The sequence below is a fragment of the Mustela putorius genome, unplaced genomic scaffold (genome assembly GCF_011764305.1).
Source record: "Mustela putorius furo isolate JIRA1106 unplaced genomic scaffold, ASM1176430v1.1 tig00003853_pilon_pilon_pilon, whole genome shotgun sequence".
NCBI lineage: Eukaryota > Metazoa > Chordata > Mammalia > Carnivora > Mustelidae > Mustela > Mustela putorius.
Window position 1 is genome coordinate 77,947,577 of NW_025422005.1, and position 14,046 is coordinate 77,961,622.

The 14,046-nt window shown below is 35.4% G+C and overlaps 1 protein-coding gene across 2 annotated transcripts in view; it reads right to left on the minus strand.

Moving 5' to 3' along the window:
* GLMN (glomulin, FKBP associated protein) overlaps positions 1 to 14,046 on the minus strand; it is a 34,917-nt gene that overhangs the window by 6,940 nt on the left and 13,931 nt on the right. For both annotated transcript variants that reach the window (XM_013056148.2, XM_013056149.2), the window contains exons 8-16: positions 9,476 to 9,663; positions 7,395 to 7,448; positions 5,984 to 6,014; positions 5,790 to 5,879; positions 4,412 to 4,453; positions 3,893 to 3,966; positions 2,576 to 2,660; positions 1,978 to 2,087; positions 1,216 to 1,279 (exon numbers count right to left, since the gene is read on the minus strand). In XM_013056148.2, the coding sequence (XP_012911602.1) occupies positions 1,216 to 1,279; positions 1,978 to 2,087; positions 2,576 to 2,660; positions 3,893 to 3,966; positions 4,412 to 4,453; positions 5,790 to 5,879; positions 5,984 to 6,014; positions 7,395 to 7,448; positions 9,476 to 9,663 (738 nt within the window). The remainder of the gene's footprint in view (positions 1 to 1,215; positions 1,280 to 1,977; positions 2,088 to 2,575; positions 2,661 to 3,892; positions 3,967 to 4,411; positions 4,454 to 5,789; positions 5,880 to 5,983; positions 6,015 to 7,394; positions 7,449 to 9,475; positions 9,664 to 14,046) is intronic.

The following is a 14,046-nucleotide window of genomic DNA, read 5'->3' on the forward strand; positions in this document are numbered from 1 at the left end:
GATAAACAGGATGTCAGTTCACTGAATCTACTAAATTCAGTCAAAAGGGAAGGAAACTGCTACTTTTCTTATAAACTTTTCATTCCAAATCATGTTTAAATTTTCTTTTAAAAAGCTCTTTGGCATCGGGTGCCTGGGTGGCTCAGTGGGTTAAGCCTCTGCCTTCAGCTCAGGTCATATCTCAGGGTCCTAGGATCACGCCCCACATTGGCTCTCTGCTCGGCAGGGAGCCTGCTTCCCCCGCCCCCTGCTCCCTACCGTCTGACTACTTGTGATCTCTCTCTCTCTGTGAAATAAATAAATAAAATCTTTAAGAAAAAAAAAAGCTCTTTGGCATCCTTATATAAAAGTCAGGGGCTCCTGGGTGCCTCAGTCTGTCAAGTGTCCCAACTTCTGATTCAGCTCAGGTCCACTTGACTTCAGGGTGGTAAGCTCAAGCCCCGTGGAAAAATACTTTCATTTTTTAAATTATTTTCTTTAAAAAAAAAAACCCAAAAAGCAGATTAACTACATATATGATTCAATTATAGTTAATAGAGATGACGCATTATGGGAGAGCAACTATTAGAATAGAAAATCGGTAGAAAGAAAGAAGATAAAAAGCAAATCTAATTTTACTGTATGACAAATCTCCCTCAAATAGTTTTGTCTTCACTGAATACCTCTAATGATGCACTATTAAGAAAAAAACAATAAACTTCCTACACATTATCCAGAAGGTGATATTAACAGATTTCAGTTTTAGTGCTGAAAATGCTTCAAATTAGTCATATCTGGTGAGGGGATATCAAGTTATCAGCCAATTTTATTTTAGACAGCTTATACGTAAATCATGACTTACTGGTGGAGGCAATTAAATAGACACCCAAACATATGCACACTCCAAAAATTTAGTTAACTCAGGACCTGCAACATATCTATGTATATCTAACATATGCAACATATCTACATATCTAACATATATAACATAACGTATAACATAACGTATATCTAACATATCCAACATATCTACATATAATGCTTGCAGCAAGATGGCAGAGGTTCAATAAGAAAAGGAAAGGGAAGCTGGGTGTGGGTGGTAAGGGCTCCTGGGAGTTCAGGTTTTAGAATAACTGCTGGTACTTCTCCTAGCCTTTGTAGCTGGGTAAGATATTAAATAATGGCTTGTGCACTTGGAATATACTGTTTCTTTAAAAAAAAAACAAACTCACTTACTTGATTGTCTTTTTCATTATCTTTGATAACCAAATATCTCAATAAATTTAATGAAGCCATTATCCTGTTAATTAAAAATATACAATCTGTTACTTACAGTACAGTTTTATATAATCAGCAATTTCAATGAATAAAATAAGTTAAAACTTAGGGTATATTTTTACAATTGTGTTTGCCATTAGAAATTACTCCTCTTAAATCTTTTGGAGTAGTAATTGTCACTCTTGTTCTCCAAGTTCACAAAATGCAATTGTGAAAATTGTTATCTTTCATACTTGAAGGTAACATCTCTTACTGCCTGAATTTTAAGATTCCTTTTATAAAAGCTTACAACCACTGCTCATCATCCATGCTAGTAGACTGAAAGTAAAATTAGTAAAAAGTAAGAAAGTAAAATTTACTTAAAATTAGATGTCCTAGAAAACAAAACAATAAAACCCAAACCAAATGTTATATACATGAAATTCTTAGTTTTTAGTCAACAATGCTATAGTTGCAAATCCCTATGACTTGTATATTATGCAGGGCACATCACAGGTATAAAATCATTCTGTTAATCATACTTTTGGAAAGAAGAATTTTTAATTTTGTTTTTACATAGCATCTGATTACCTAAATATGAAAATCTTTACGTAGTTTTATGAAATAGCCATAGTTCATAAAATAACAGGAAAATACATTTTATTTTTTTAGGTTCACTAAACAGGGGTTTCACATTTTACTGTGAATTTACTATGTGAACCTTAGTAATGGTTACCTTACCTATCTGAGTTTTGGAGTAAATCTGTTTCTGCACCCTCTGGGAGAAAGAGTACCAAATCTAGAAGTGAAATCAGCTGTGGGCCTGTAAACCATTTGTTGTTATGTGTTCTCTGAAAAAGCAAAATAAAAATTGGGAAGGGTTTTAAATAATAGTTGATTAACTCATGTTGTTCTTCTGATACCTTTATACTATAAAAAAAATTACACATTTAAAAAATAGTTCTTAACATTTCATTTCCATTCTTTCACACTTTTCTAGACACTAGGAACAAGATGCCAGTTTAAAAGCACTGAAACCCTCTTTCTGTTTTTACTATAGAATTACTATTCATAAACAGAGTAGACTTAAATTTCCAATAATACTTCAGAAGTATAGAGTGAAATGAAGTCATAGTCTCAGCTCAAAGAATTAATACTATTTCAATATACAGTTAACAAAATTTCAAAATCCAGGTTTTTAAAAAATAGAAATAGTGAAAAAATATGCCCTAATAGATATAGAAAAAGTCCACAAGAAAAAGTCCACATTAATATATCCTACAAATGAATCAATATAGCCTACAAAGTAAAAAAGATAATGAAAACTTTATGCTCTTACCTTTAATGACACATCAATTTGATTTTTGATATTCTGAATAATGAAAGCCTCCACACCTGAATGATTGCTTGTATTCAATAAGCACCTTAAAAGCAAAATTTTAATACATTTGAATTTATATTCAGCTGCATTATACTTAAATGATGATGAAAATTTTAGAAATTCAAATGGGCCATGTGTTATTTCTAGAAATAAAACAATCGGTGAAGACAGCAAGGTGATCAATCAATTACCAAGTCACTTGTGGTTCTTGCCCTAACCAGCAAATTCTATTTTAACTGGGGATTTCCAACAATAAATTTCTATTAAACCAAATGTGAATCTTTTGTGCATACAGTTGCAATGACTTGACACAGCAAAAATGGACACTAGTAAAATAGCCTAAAAACTCCCCAAATTACTCCCTGTGCAAGTAGATTAGTCTTGTTAGACTAACTTAATTACAATAAAAGGAAACTTAGTATGACTGGCTTAAGAAAGGGGGATCTCCTGGTAGGAATATAGGTAGATAAGAACCAGAAAGCTGGTATAAGACCTAAGTATCAAATTAAAATTTCATAAACCCGGTCTAAGTCTTATTAATAGAAGTAAAGATGGGATCAAGGGTGCTAATATTGGCCAATCCTTAAAAAAGAGTTCTTGGCACTTTGACGTTGCCCAAATCTATTTTTAACTCATTTTTATTTATACCAGGTGTGTCAACAAACTAGTTCTGCAGGCCAAATTCAGCCTAGTGCCTGTTTTGTTTTATTGGAACACATCCATTCCCCTACTACAAAGACAAAGTTGAGTAGTTGTAACAGAGACTGTGTGATGCATACAGTCTGCATTTGCTTTACACAAAGGTCTGCTGCTCTTTAACTCAGAAAGTTGCTAGAATCTTTTTCCCCTTTAAATAGCACTATTAATAAACTCTATTAACTTACAGTAAATAGCCTATCAAAGTTATAACTCCAGAGCAATTAATTTCAACAGTGAATAATGGAGATTATGGACATGTAAAGTTATAGCAGGAGCCTTATCAATCTCTTATGTAATCTCTCTTTAGTTTTTTAATTTTTGAATATTTCAATTAGTTAAAATGAAATACTATTTTTCATATAATATGTATATGATAATATATTTTCATATAATATGTATCCATAATATTTGACTAACCCTTCTTTACCTATAGGGATAAGAGAATTTATTATAAGGCTTCCAAATAGAGTCGACTTAAATGTAAAACATATTTAATTACTATAACCTGGAATAATTAAATAGCATTAATTCGGTGTTTAATCAGCTACACACTTGAAAACCATTCTTGATACATACCTAAATAATGTATATTTGCCTTGTGAATCCAACTTGTTAATATACAGTTGAAGCATAGCTAAACTCTTTTTTCTCTAAAATAAAACAAATAATATTGTTACATAAGGTGAAGATTATAGTTGACTCTTGAATACCAGGAGTTTGAAATGTGCAGGTCCACTTATAAGTGGATTTTTTCAACAGATACAGTATAGTACTGTATATGTTTTTTCCTTGTGTTTTTCTTTTAATGTTCTTAACATTTTCTTTTCTCTAGCTTAATTTATTATATGCATATAGTATACAATACATCTAACAGACAAACTATATGTTAATCAACTATTTTGTTATCAGTAAGGTTTCTGGTCAATAGGAGGCTACTAGTAGTTAAATCTTTAGGGAGTCAAAAGTTTTATGTGGCTTTTTGACTGTGCTGGAGGTTAGCATCCCTAATCCCTGTGCTCAAGAGTCAATTATAAATTATTCATTAAATTTGCTCACTGTAATTCATTATTATTTAGTCCCAAAACATTTACATACCAATGTCTCAATGGGGCAAAGTGTCATTACTTTGACTAAGCCCTGGAAATAAAAAATAAAATTCAGATGTTAATAGATTATACTGACAACAGGCAACTATAGTATCAATGGTGGATACTAAAATTTTGTAAGTGAAGATAGGATATTTTAAAATTAAGTAAATTTGGGGCACCTGGGTGGTTCAGTGGGTTAAAGCCTCTGCCTTCGGCTCCGATCATGATTCCAGGGTCCTGGGATTGAACCCCCCCCCCATCAGGCTCTCTGCTTGGCAGGGAGCCTGCTTCCCTTCCTCTCTCTCTGCCTGCCTCTCTGCCTACTTGTGATCTCTGTCTGTCAAATAAATAAATAAATAAATCTTAAAAAAAAAAAGATTATGTAAATTTTTCCCTGAGCCTCTTTATTCTTCTTCTTCTTCTTTTTTTTTTTTAACGATTTTATTTATTTGAAGGAAGAGAGAGAGGAACATGGCTTGAGGCAGAGGTTGGGGATGGGGGCAGAGGGAGAGGGACAAGCAGACTCCACACTGAGCAGGAAGCCAGATGTGGGGATCCATCCCAGAAGCCTGAGTTCATGACCTGAGCTAAAAGCCAACTGAGCACCCAGGTGCCCCTCCCTGAGCCTTTCATTCCACTGTTACATCAAAGGAAGCTAAGTTCCATCCATTTTGTAATTAAAACTGAGTGGGATGTTACAAAGTGTAAATTTAGAAGTCAACTGTAATTTACAATTCTGTCTAGAGTGGCAAAAAATGAAATCAGACATGCAAAAATATAATCAATTCATTAAAAATAATCAGTGTTAATTTAGTAACAATAGCCACATTTTTCTATTTAAATAGTGGAAAAACACGTTTATACATCAACATCTTAAGACCCACTTGGCTAATGATAACTAATAAGTAGTATGAAGTAAAATAAAATCACAGGAGGAAGTAACGAGTCCATGCATGCCTTGACGGAGTCCTTAAGACTTGAGTTACAAGTAAAGGAACTTCATTTCTAAGGTTTCTATAGTAACATCCCTACAGAAACAAAGTGTTAAAGAAGGAAATTATGTTTTTGCACTAGGTGTTATGCTATCAACTATGATAGTCATTAGCCACATATAGCTATTTAAGTTTAAAATAATTTAAATTAAATTAAAAATTCAGTTCCTTAATCAACTTTAGCCACATTTCAAGTGCTCAGTATGGCTAGTAGCTTCCATACTGTGTCAAAGCTAGAACACTTCCACCATCACACCAAGTTTTACTGGTAACGTGGCACCAGAGATTCCAAAGGATATGAAGAAGAAAGTAGGGGAGGAGTTTGAAAAGACCTTTATTTAAATTTAGAAAAAGAAGGGGCTTTAACAAAATTAGAATACACATTTCACTTACCTGAGGTACAGTAAGAAAGCTCTTGATTTCTAAGTACTGGTGAAGTAGACTGTTGTCTTCTATTCTCAATAAACCATTCTCCAACAGATCCTACAGATTAAAATATATGCAGAAATACATATATAGCAAAATCAACAGCTGTATTTATTGACAGTGGCTGTGTGTATATTACAATGGATGCAAACAAATCTTACCACTCCTTTGGAGAAAACAGACTCTTCTGTTCTGGAAGAGAATATTAAAATTTATCAACATGGTTTTCTAAACTGTTTAAGAATGATTCCTCATTTTAGGAAAAATAAAGCAAAAACTGAAATTTAAAGACTTTAAAAATATGTATCATTAAGGAAAAATTCTGTTGAAGAACTTAGTCAAAATTCTTAATCCATGTTTGATTATCTTGTGACTTTGTTACTGACATCCGAATCTGACCACAATCTGCCCTCTCAGGGCTTCTTTTCTAGTAACCAACCAACAGATCTTCAACAACAAGTGCTAAGAAACCAATTATACATGATATACTATGTATTCCAGTTGATTAATCTGTAAAATCTTTTCAAATAAGAAGTAAATGCTTTCCATTTGTGATAGTATTTTTTTAAAGGTGTATAATCTTTAACTAAATATTTAAGCTGTGTGGCAAAAAATATTATCTAAGGCCTAAGTTCTTATCCTAACCATGCAAGGAGTCAAAAGTGTTTTTGTTTAATGACTAAATAGTTTGGAAATCCTAAGAATATAGAACTTAAGATTCAAATCAATAGATATTCTGATTGTTTGATTATAACAGAGACTAAAAAGAATGTAAAATCATTAAGACATACATAATACAGTAAATTTACACAGTTAATAACTACTTGTGCCAGGAGACCCTTGGAAATTCCTGCCTTGTAGGCCGAGGCTTTGGACATTTGCCATGTTACAAATCTTCCTTCACCTGGGAAGAGATGGGATTGATAAACTGTCACTAATGTTCCTATAGGATACTACTGAAGGTCCTGATTGATGACAAGAGTTAATTTAAACATGTTACAAGATAACACAAAGCGTATAGAGTTTTGCAATATTCTTCAATATCTATTTGGAAGAATTATACATATTTGTTACTTGGTAATTTTTTTAAAGAGAAAGACTTGCATTCTTATGCTTCAAATAAGAGAAGTTATTGGATATAATCACTGTCAGTAACTTAATAATCTTTAAATTATGAAAAGGTGGGGTCAAGATATCTCTTTCCTTTCAGTGCGGTTCAGATTGTGTCCATGAAGCAAAATCATGGATGAATTTCTTTTACTGACCACCTCTTCTTAGATCGAGGAGGTTGCAGTGGGACAGAGGTGTTTTAACTTTATAGCTTTTGAAATAAGGGAAGAAACCACAGAAGCAGATGACTGGAAATTCCCTTAGAAGACAGTATTTTAATATTTAAAAGAGATTTTTTTGTTGTAAAACCTCTTTAACTTATTTGTCTCATATTTACATCACTGTTTTATAAAATAACCAATTAATTAGGGTCTGGCAAAGAGAAGGTAGTTTTCCCCACTCTTAATAAGAACTACTTTAATACTACTATTGAATTCTGAGATGCCATCTAAATGATCTTACCTTTGCAAAAAGACTTCAATATGCCCCATATTAAATTGCAAAAGGTACGATGGGCTAAAATAGACAACATACATACATATTTGTATATATCACATACACATACATTTTTAGAAATTTTATATACACAAATAATGTTATGGGTTGAACTGTCCCCCCTCCAAAAAACAACCTTTGGAATCCTAACCTCCAGAAAGAACCTCAGCATATGACCTTATTTGGAGATAGGGCCACCCTTTTTTTTTTTTTAATTGGGATGGACAAGGACAGAACAAGAACTTCCCCACTCTGGAGATAAAGTGAGGTCATTAGTGTGAGCCCTATTCTAGTACAACTCGTGTTCTTATATTAAAGGTAAATTTGGACAGAGACAGACACAGAGAGAATGCTATATGAATATGAAGGCAGAATGGAGTGATAGATCTACAAGCCAAGGAACATCAAGAATTGCCAGCAAACCACCAGCAAACAGGGGAGAGGATGAAACAGACTCTCCCTCAGAGCCCTCTAAAGGAACCAGTCCTGCCCACATCCTAACCTTGGACTTCTTTCCTCCAGAACTATGGGACAGTAAATTTCTGTTATTTTAAAACTACCCAGTTTGTGGCAAACCAACATATGTACCTAAGTCATTTTGGTGGTAGTATGATTAAGAGTACAGGCTCTAGGGTCAGACAGAACTGTCTGGAAGGTAGCTATGCTCACCACTACATCACCACGACCTACTCAGAACTGTTTGAATCTACCTATCCCACTAATTAAGTAAGTATGTATTGACTTATATCCTAAATTGTCTAAGCCTGTTACTTTCATCTGGAAAATATGAATGCTCTATTTCATAGTACTATAAAGATTAGATAATGCATACAAAGCTGTTTAGTACATGGTGAACATGGAAGTGGTAACCATTATTGCAGTATTTACAAAGAAATATATCCCCAGGTATATTCACACATAAATATATAAATGCACACAAAGACACCTATGGCCTGCAAGACAAGCACGTTATCCTTATTATCATGGATATTAAAGTCCAAAAAGTATTACATTGTAAAATTATATATCTAAAAAATAATTTTGATAAACTTTATAGGAAAAGGAAGATAAGGTTAAGATAATTACAAAAGGAAGATTCAACCTAAATTGGGCGATAAGAGACTTTTCATAAAGTGACATTTAAAGTTAGAGATGGTCTAAGCATATACAAAGGCCCTACATCAGAAAGGTTCTATTTGAGTAAGAAACCAAAAAAAGGTCTGTCACTGGCGCATAGTAAACAAAAGAAAAAGCAGTAGAAAGTAAGTCAAGACAACCAAGCAGGGACTGGATTATGCATAAGCTTGTCTCATGTGAAGATTTTTAGACTTTAGAGCAACAAATAGCCACTGAAGTGTTTTCATTAAGAGTCTACTCTGTGTTTTGAAAGAGCTGGATTAAAAGGGATTAAGGATATATAAATGCTCAGGATTACGAGTAATCCAGTTAATAGATGATGGCAATTTAGACCACCCCATGCATGAGTAACTAACCAGTTCCCTCCCTTATAGACCTTATGGCTTCAAACCAAGCCCTTGGGTGTGTCTGGCTTCATACTTTCTGATTCTTGTCCCCATAATTATGTCTGTTTCAACCCTACTCCCTCCATCCCCCAAACACCTTTTCACTATTTGAGTACTACCAGCTTTAAAAGATGATAGGCCGTATTGTTAATAAAAATAGCTTTTGTTACAAGATGGGATTGGGAGGGAGACAAACCATAAGTGACTCTTAATCTCACAAAACAAACTGAGGGTTGCCGGGGGGAGGGGGTTTGGGAGAAGGGGGTGGGATTATGGACATTGGGGAGGGTATGTGATTTGGTGAGTGCTGTGAAGTGTGTAAACCTGGTGATTCACAGACCTGTACCCCTGGGGATAAAAATATATGTTTATAAAAAATTAAAAATTAAAAAAAAAATAGCTTTTGTTTATACTTCATTTAAAATGTATTAGTACCTTAATAAACATACTGGAAATTAGATTAATGAGTTTGATACTCATTGATAATTTTAGAATTGGATGAATAAACCAAATATTAACTCCTACCTTAAGACCATTGGAAGCTGATCAATACTGATGCCCTGTACAAATACCAGATAGGCCAGAGAAGCCATAGAGTCTGCTAACTGTTTGTCTTCTTCTTCCTCAAATTCAAGATAGTCCCAAGTCCTCTTTTTCCTTCCATGATTAAAAATCATTTTGGGGAAAGGATGTCCAACTGCTGATAAAAAGCCCTGTAAAACAGATTAAAAAAAAAAAAAACTCTAGGAGGCAGGCTCTAGTATGTCCTTCCCATCCTCCCCAGCCACATTCACATCATGTATAATCCCTTCCCCCTGAGTGTTGGTGGGACCTGCTGGACTTGCTTCTAACCAACAGAGTATGGCAAGATGTCACCACATGATGAGATTATGTTATGACAAAAAAAGGATTTTTGCAGATGTATTTAAGGTTCCAAATCACTTGATTTGGGGTAATTCAAAATGGTGACTATCCTTGGTGGGCCTGACTTAAGCAGGTAGATGACTTTTAAAAAGGGACCAGGCCCTCCCTGAGAGTCAGAAACTCAACTCTGTAGGCATTAAAGAACTAAGCTGCCATGTTATGAGAGGGCCTGCAGAGATTGCTGTGTGGCAAGAAACTACAGATAGCCTCTAGGAGCTGAAAGCGGTCCCTGACCAAATAGCCAACAAGCAAATGGGGACCTCAATCTATACCTTCAAGGAGATAAATTTGCCAACGACATGAGGGACCTGGGTGGAAAGATGAAAAAGTTTTAGAGATGAGTGGTGGTGACAGTTGCATGACAATGTGAATGTATTTAATGCCACTGAACTGTACCCTTAAAAAATGGTTAAAACAGTAAATTTTGTTATGTATATTTTATCATTTTTTTGAAGTGCTTCAGAGGTATTTGAGAGCAATCTAAAAATGTGAGACATACAAATAGCATGAAATGATAGTAAACTAACTATTCAAATGAATACTCTAGGAACAGTGCTCCACTGACCACTGTCTGACTAGACACAGAGTGGACAGGAGAACACTCATCAGTGGCACCAGAGACTTTGGAAAAAAGTGCTGCTATCTCAGGTCATAAGGGTTCTTGTATCCTAAGAGAAAGATAAGTATGAGTAGATAGGACTACAGTTTTATCTTTTTTTTTTTAAGGAGGGAAGAAGAGAGAAAAAGGGACACTCAGGAAACATAAGGCCATTCCTATTCCTCTTATGTTCATTCTAACTAAAGTACCCTAGAAAGCATCTGATCTTTAGAATCCAATGAATTGATCTGAATTTTGGCTTCACCACTTATTAGCTGTGAGATACTGGACAAGTTACCTAATTCCTCTAAAACCTCAGTCTCCTTATCTAGAAAATGACAGCATGTCTATATCAAATATTTATTGAGAAGGTCCACAAAAAGAGTAGAAGATAAGGTTACAACAAACTACTATATAGAGGTAAAAAGGGAATGACAAAAACAGTTACATCAGAATGAAGACTGACCTTCCACATATTCACTCATTTATTTTAATAAATACTCAGAGTGTCAGGCACTGGGCCTGACACTGTGGGGAATTATAAAGCCAAGTAAGACTTTTCCAGCCTTCAGGGAAGTAAAATCTGCTGATCCCAGATGGCTCCATTAGTCATTTCAGAACACAAAAAAGAACCGTGGGAAATCATCCTTAGTCACAAGAGACTGCTATTCAGCTACCAGAGGCTAAATATGTACTCGGTGTACTGATTTTCAAAGCCATGCATGCATTCCTGTTATAGCTAGAAGACAAAAGTTTACCGTACTTGGATTCCAAATGTCCCCTTAATCATGAAGCTCCATTTTTTCATTCTGCCAATACTAGATATGTATATATATTTTTTTTCCCAGAGTAGGGATAGCCTTTTAAAAAATCATTATACATAACCAGATTCTTCAGTGCTGCTTTAGGATATCTGGAGTCCACCTGTGTCCAAATTAGGGCCTCCACTCTCTACCAATACACCATCCAGAGTCTTGCTAATACCCAGATGTACCTGGGTACACTCTGTAATTTCTCATGGCAGCCTTGGCCCTTTTAGACCTGTTCCTATGGTGAAACCCTTGGACATTCAAGCACTTCTATATCAAAATAACTTCTGCCAAAGGAGGGATAGCTGAGGCTATCAAGCTCAAGCATGACACACTTATCTGAACTTCTCCAGCATAGAACAGAAGGCACCTCCTCACTTCATCCCCTACCCTCATTTCACCTCTACTTTTTTCTTAATTTCTAAAATTTTAATATACTTCAAATTAGTGTTCCAGGTTCATTTCAGCTCCTTCACTGCCAAAACTGAGGGCAGGGACTGCTTTTGTTTCTCTGCCTTTGTCTGTGATGACCAAGGTATACTAGGTATCTACTGCACTGAACTTTTAACTCCACATTATCCTTCTTTTTCTTGATCTTGATGGATCTGGCATCCTTCCACCTGGCCATGAGCAGGAAGTCCTTGGTTTCTTTGATTTTGGGAAGAATGGTTATGAGGGGCACAGGGAAGCGTGTGGCCGGCACGGCAAGTGGCAAAAAAAAGAGCCACCTCTACTTCTCCTTTGCTTTATGCTTCCTCACTTGTCTCTACTTCTAATACTCCTTCTGCTGAGATCTTAAAACCTCTTCCCTATACCCTCAGCCTTTCATAGGATACTTGCTCTTACTGGTGTAATTAAACATGACTTATTTCTGGTGCAAGCTGCTCATCCTCTAACACCTCTTACACAGCACAGTCAGGGAGGCAGCAGTGAGGAAGGCTGGTGTGGACAGAAGTTGGGTATTATCTTGGTCTCCTCTATTCTCAAGCAAAAGCACATTTTCCTTTCAGACAGATACCACACTGCCTTTAGCTGTCCTCATCTCTGCCATATGCTGACTGCCCGGTCATTTCCCGCACATTCACTAAAGACTCTGGAATCTGCTCACAATCTTTTCTCTATCCAACTCCTGCTACCATATGGGAAAAAAACTGAATGTTGTCACATAGGAAACTCCTCTAACAGGCCAACCTCATGGCTCTTGATTTCTGTATTCCAGTGATCTTAATTTCTAACTCATTTCAGCACATAATCCCAGCATTTGCAGCTATTCCACATTAGATACATAAACCCCAACATCTCATTTTGTGACAACTTCTTATCCTGTCTCTCTTAGCAACCTGCTATTCTACCACTGAATTCTCTAGTTCTGGGATCCCTTCATCTAACCTACCTATTTGTCCCCTCCTAACTCCTTCTTTCCCTGTCCAACCAGCACATTATTGGTCATTTGAACTATTCATACTCTATATTTCCTTTAGTTCCATCTACACAATAAACTGCCAGCTTTGGGAAAATAGCTACAATACACCTCGTCTTCTACACCCAGCCACTTGAGTACAGCTGGCAAAACATCATACACAAATACAAAATGCTATAGCTAAAGTTGTGGTTCCAACCACAGATGAGTGATCAGACTACTGACTAATGCTTTCATGGTCTTCTACCATCTCTCCTTCCTTTTTCTTCAGTATTTCAAACTCTTAAAAATTAGACTCTTAAGAGATCTCCTTCACCTAAAAATCTGAGGCCAGTGGGTTTGATTCCCTTCAACTTTAATATTCAATTCCTGCCACAAATTTCCATGCATGCATATCCATTCTTACCTCCTCCAGATGTCCTTGATCCTGTGCTCTCTTGATCTGTGTGCTCTCAAGCCACATTATTTCAGTTACCCCGGAACGCTTCTCTTTTCCTCTCTAATGGTACCCACCCCTTCAGTCTATAAATAAATACACATACTCAAGACTCCCTATCTCCCTCATTACTCTCCTACCCCAAGCCCATGTCTTCCCACTACTCTTCTTTCTTATTCATCCTCTTTTGAAGAACACCTTATATTAGCTGGCATCTTTTTTTTCATTGTCTATGTACTCCTTTAACCACTCCTCTATTTTTGTCTCCAACATTCTGCTTAAACTATTTTTGCTAAGATTATCAATGCCATCTTCCTAAAACCAATGGATGCTTTTCAACTGTTACTTTACAGGCTACATTTAACATGACCAATTACTTTTTTCTTCCTGCAACTCTAATACCTGACTTTCTGTGATATTTGTCCCACCTCTGTGACCCTTCTTTCTTCTCTTTGGTGGGCTTAAGTGTCAGTATTCTATAGGGTTCAGTCCTAAGACCTTTACTTACACTTACCTACCTCTTTAGATTATCTCATCAAAATTTGATCATTCCAAACTTTCCCCTTAAAAAACCTGCTCTCTGGAGATTAAATATATATAAAGAAATTACTGTTAATCTTGTTAGATGCCAAAATGGATTGTGGTTACATTTTTAGAATTTCTTACTAAAGAAGTATATTTGAAGACTTAGAGATGATAAGTCTAGGACTTACTCTAAAATACTACAGTGGAAAAAAAAAAGAGAATAGATAAAGTAAGATAGGCAAAATGTCAAAAATTGTTAAACCTGGGTAATGGGTACATGAGGTTACATTATATTATTCTTTCCACTTTTCTGTCTTTAAATTATCTTAATAAAAAATATTGTTAAAGCACAAAACACCCTGTTCTTTGCACCTTCATCTGCAG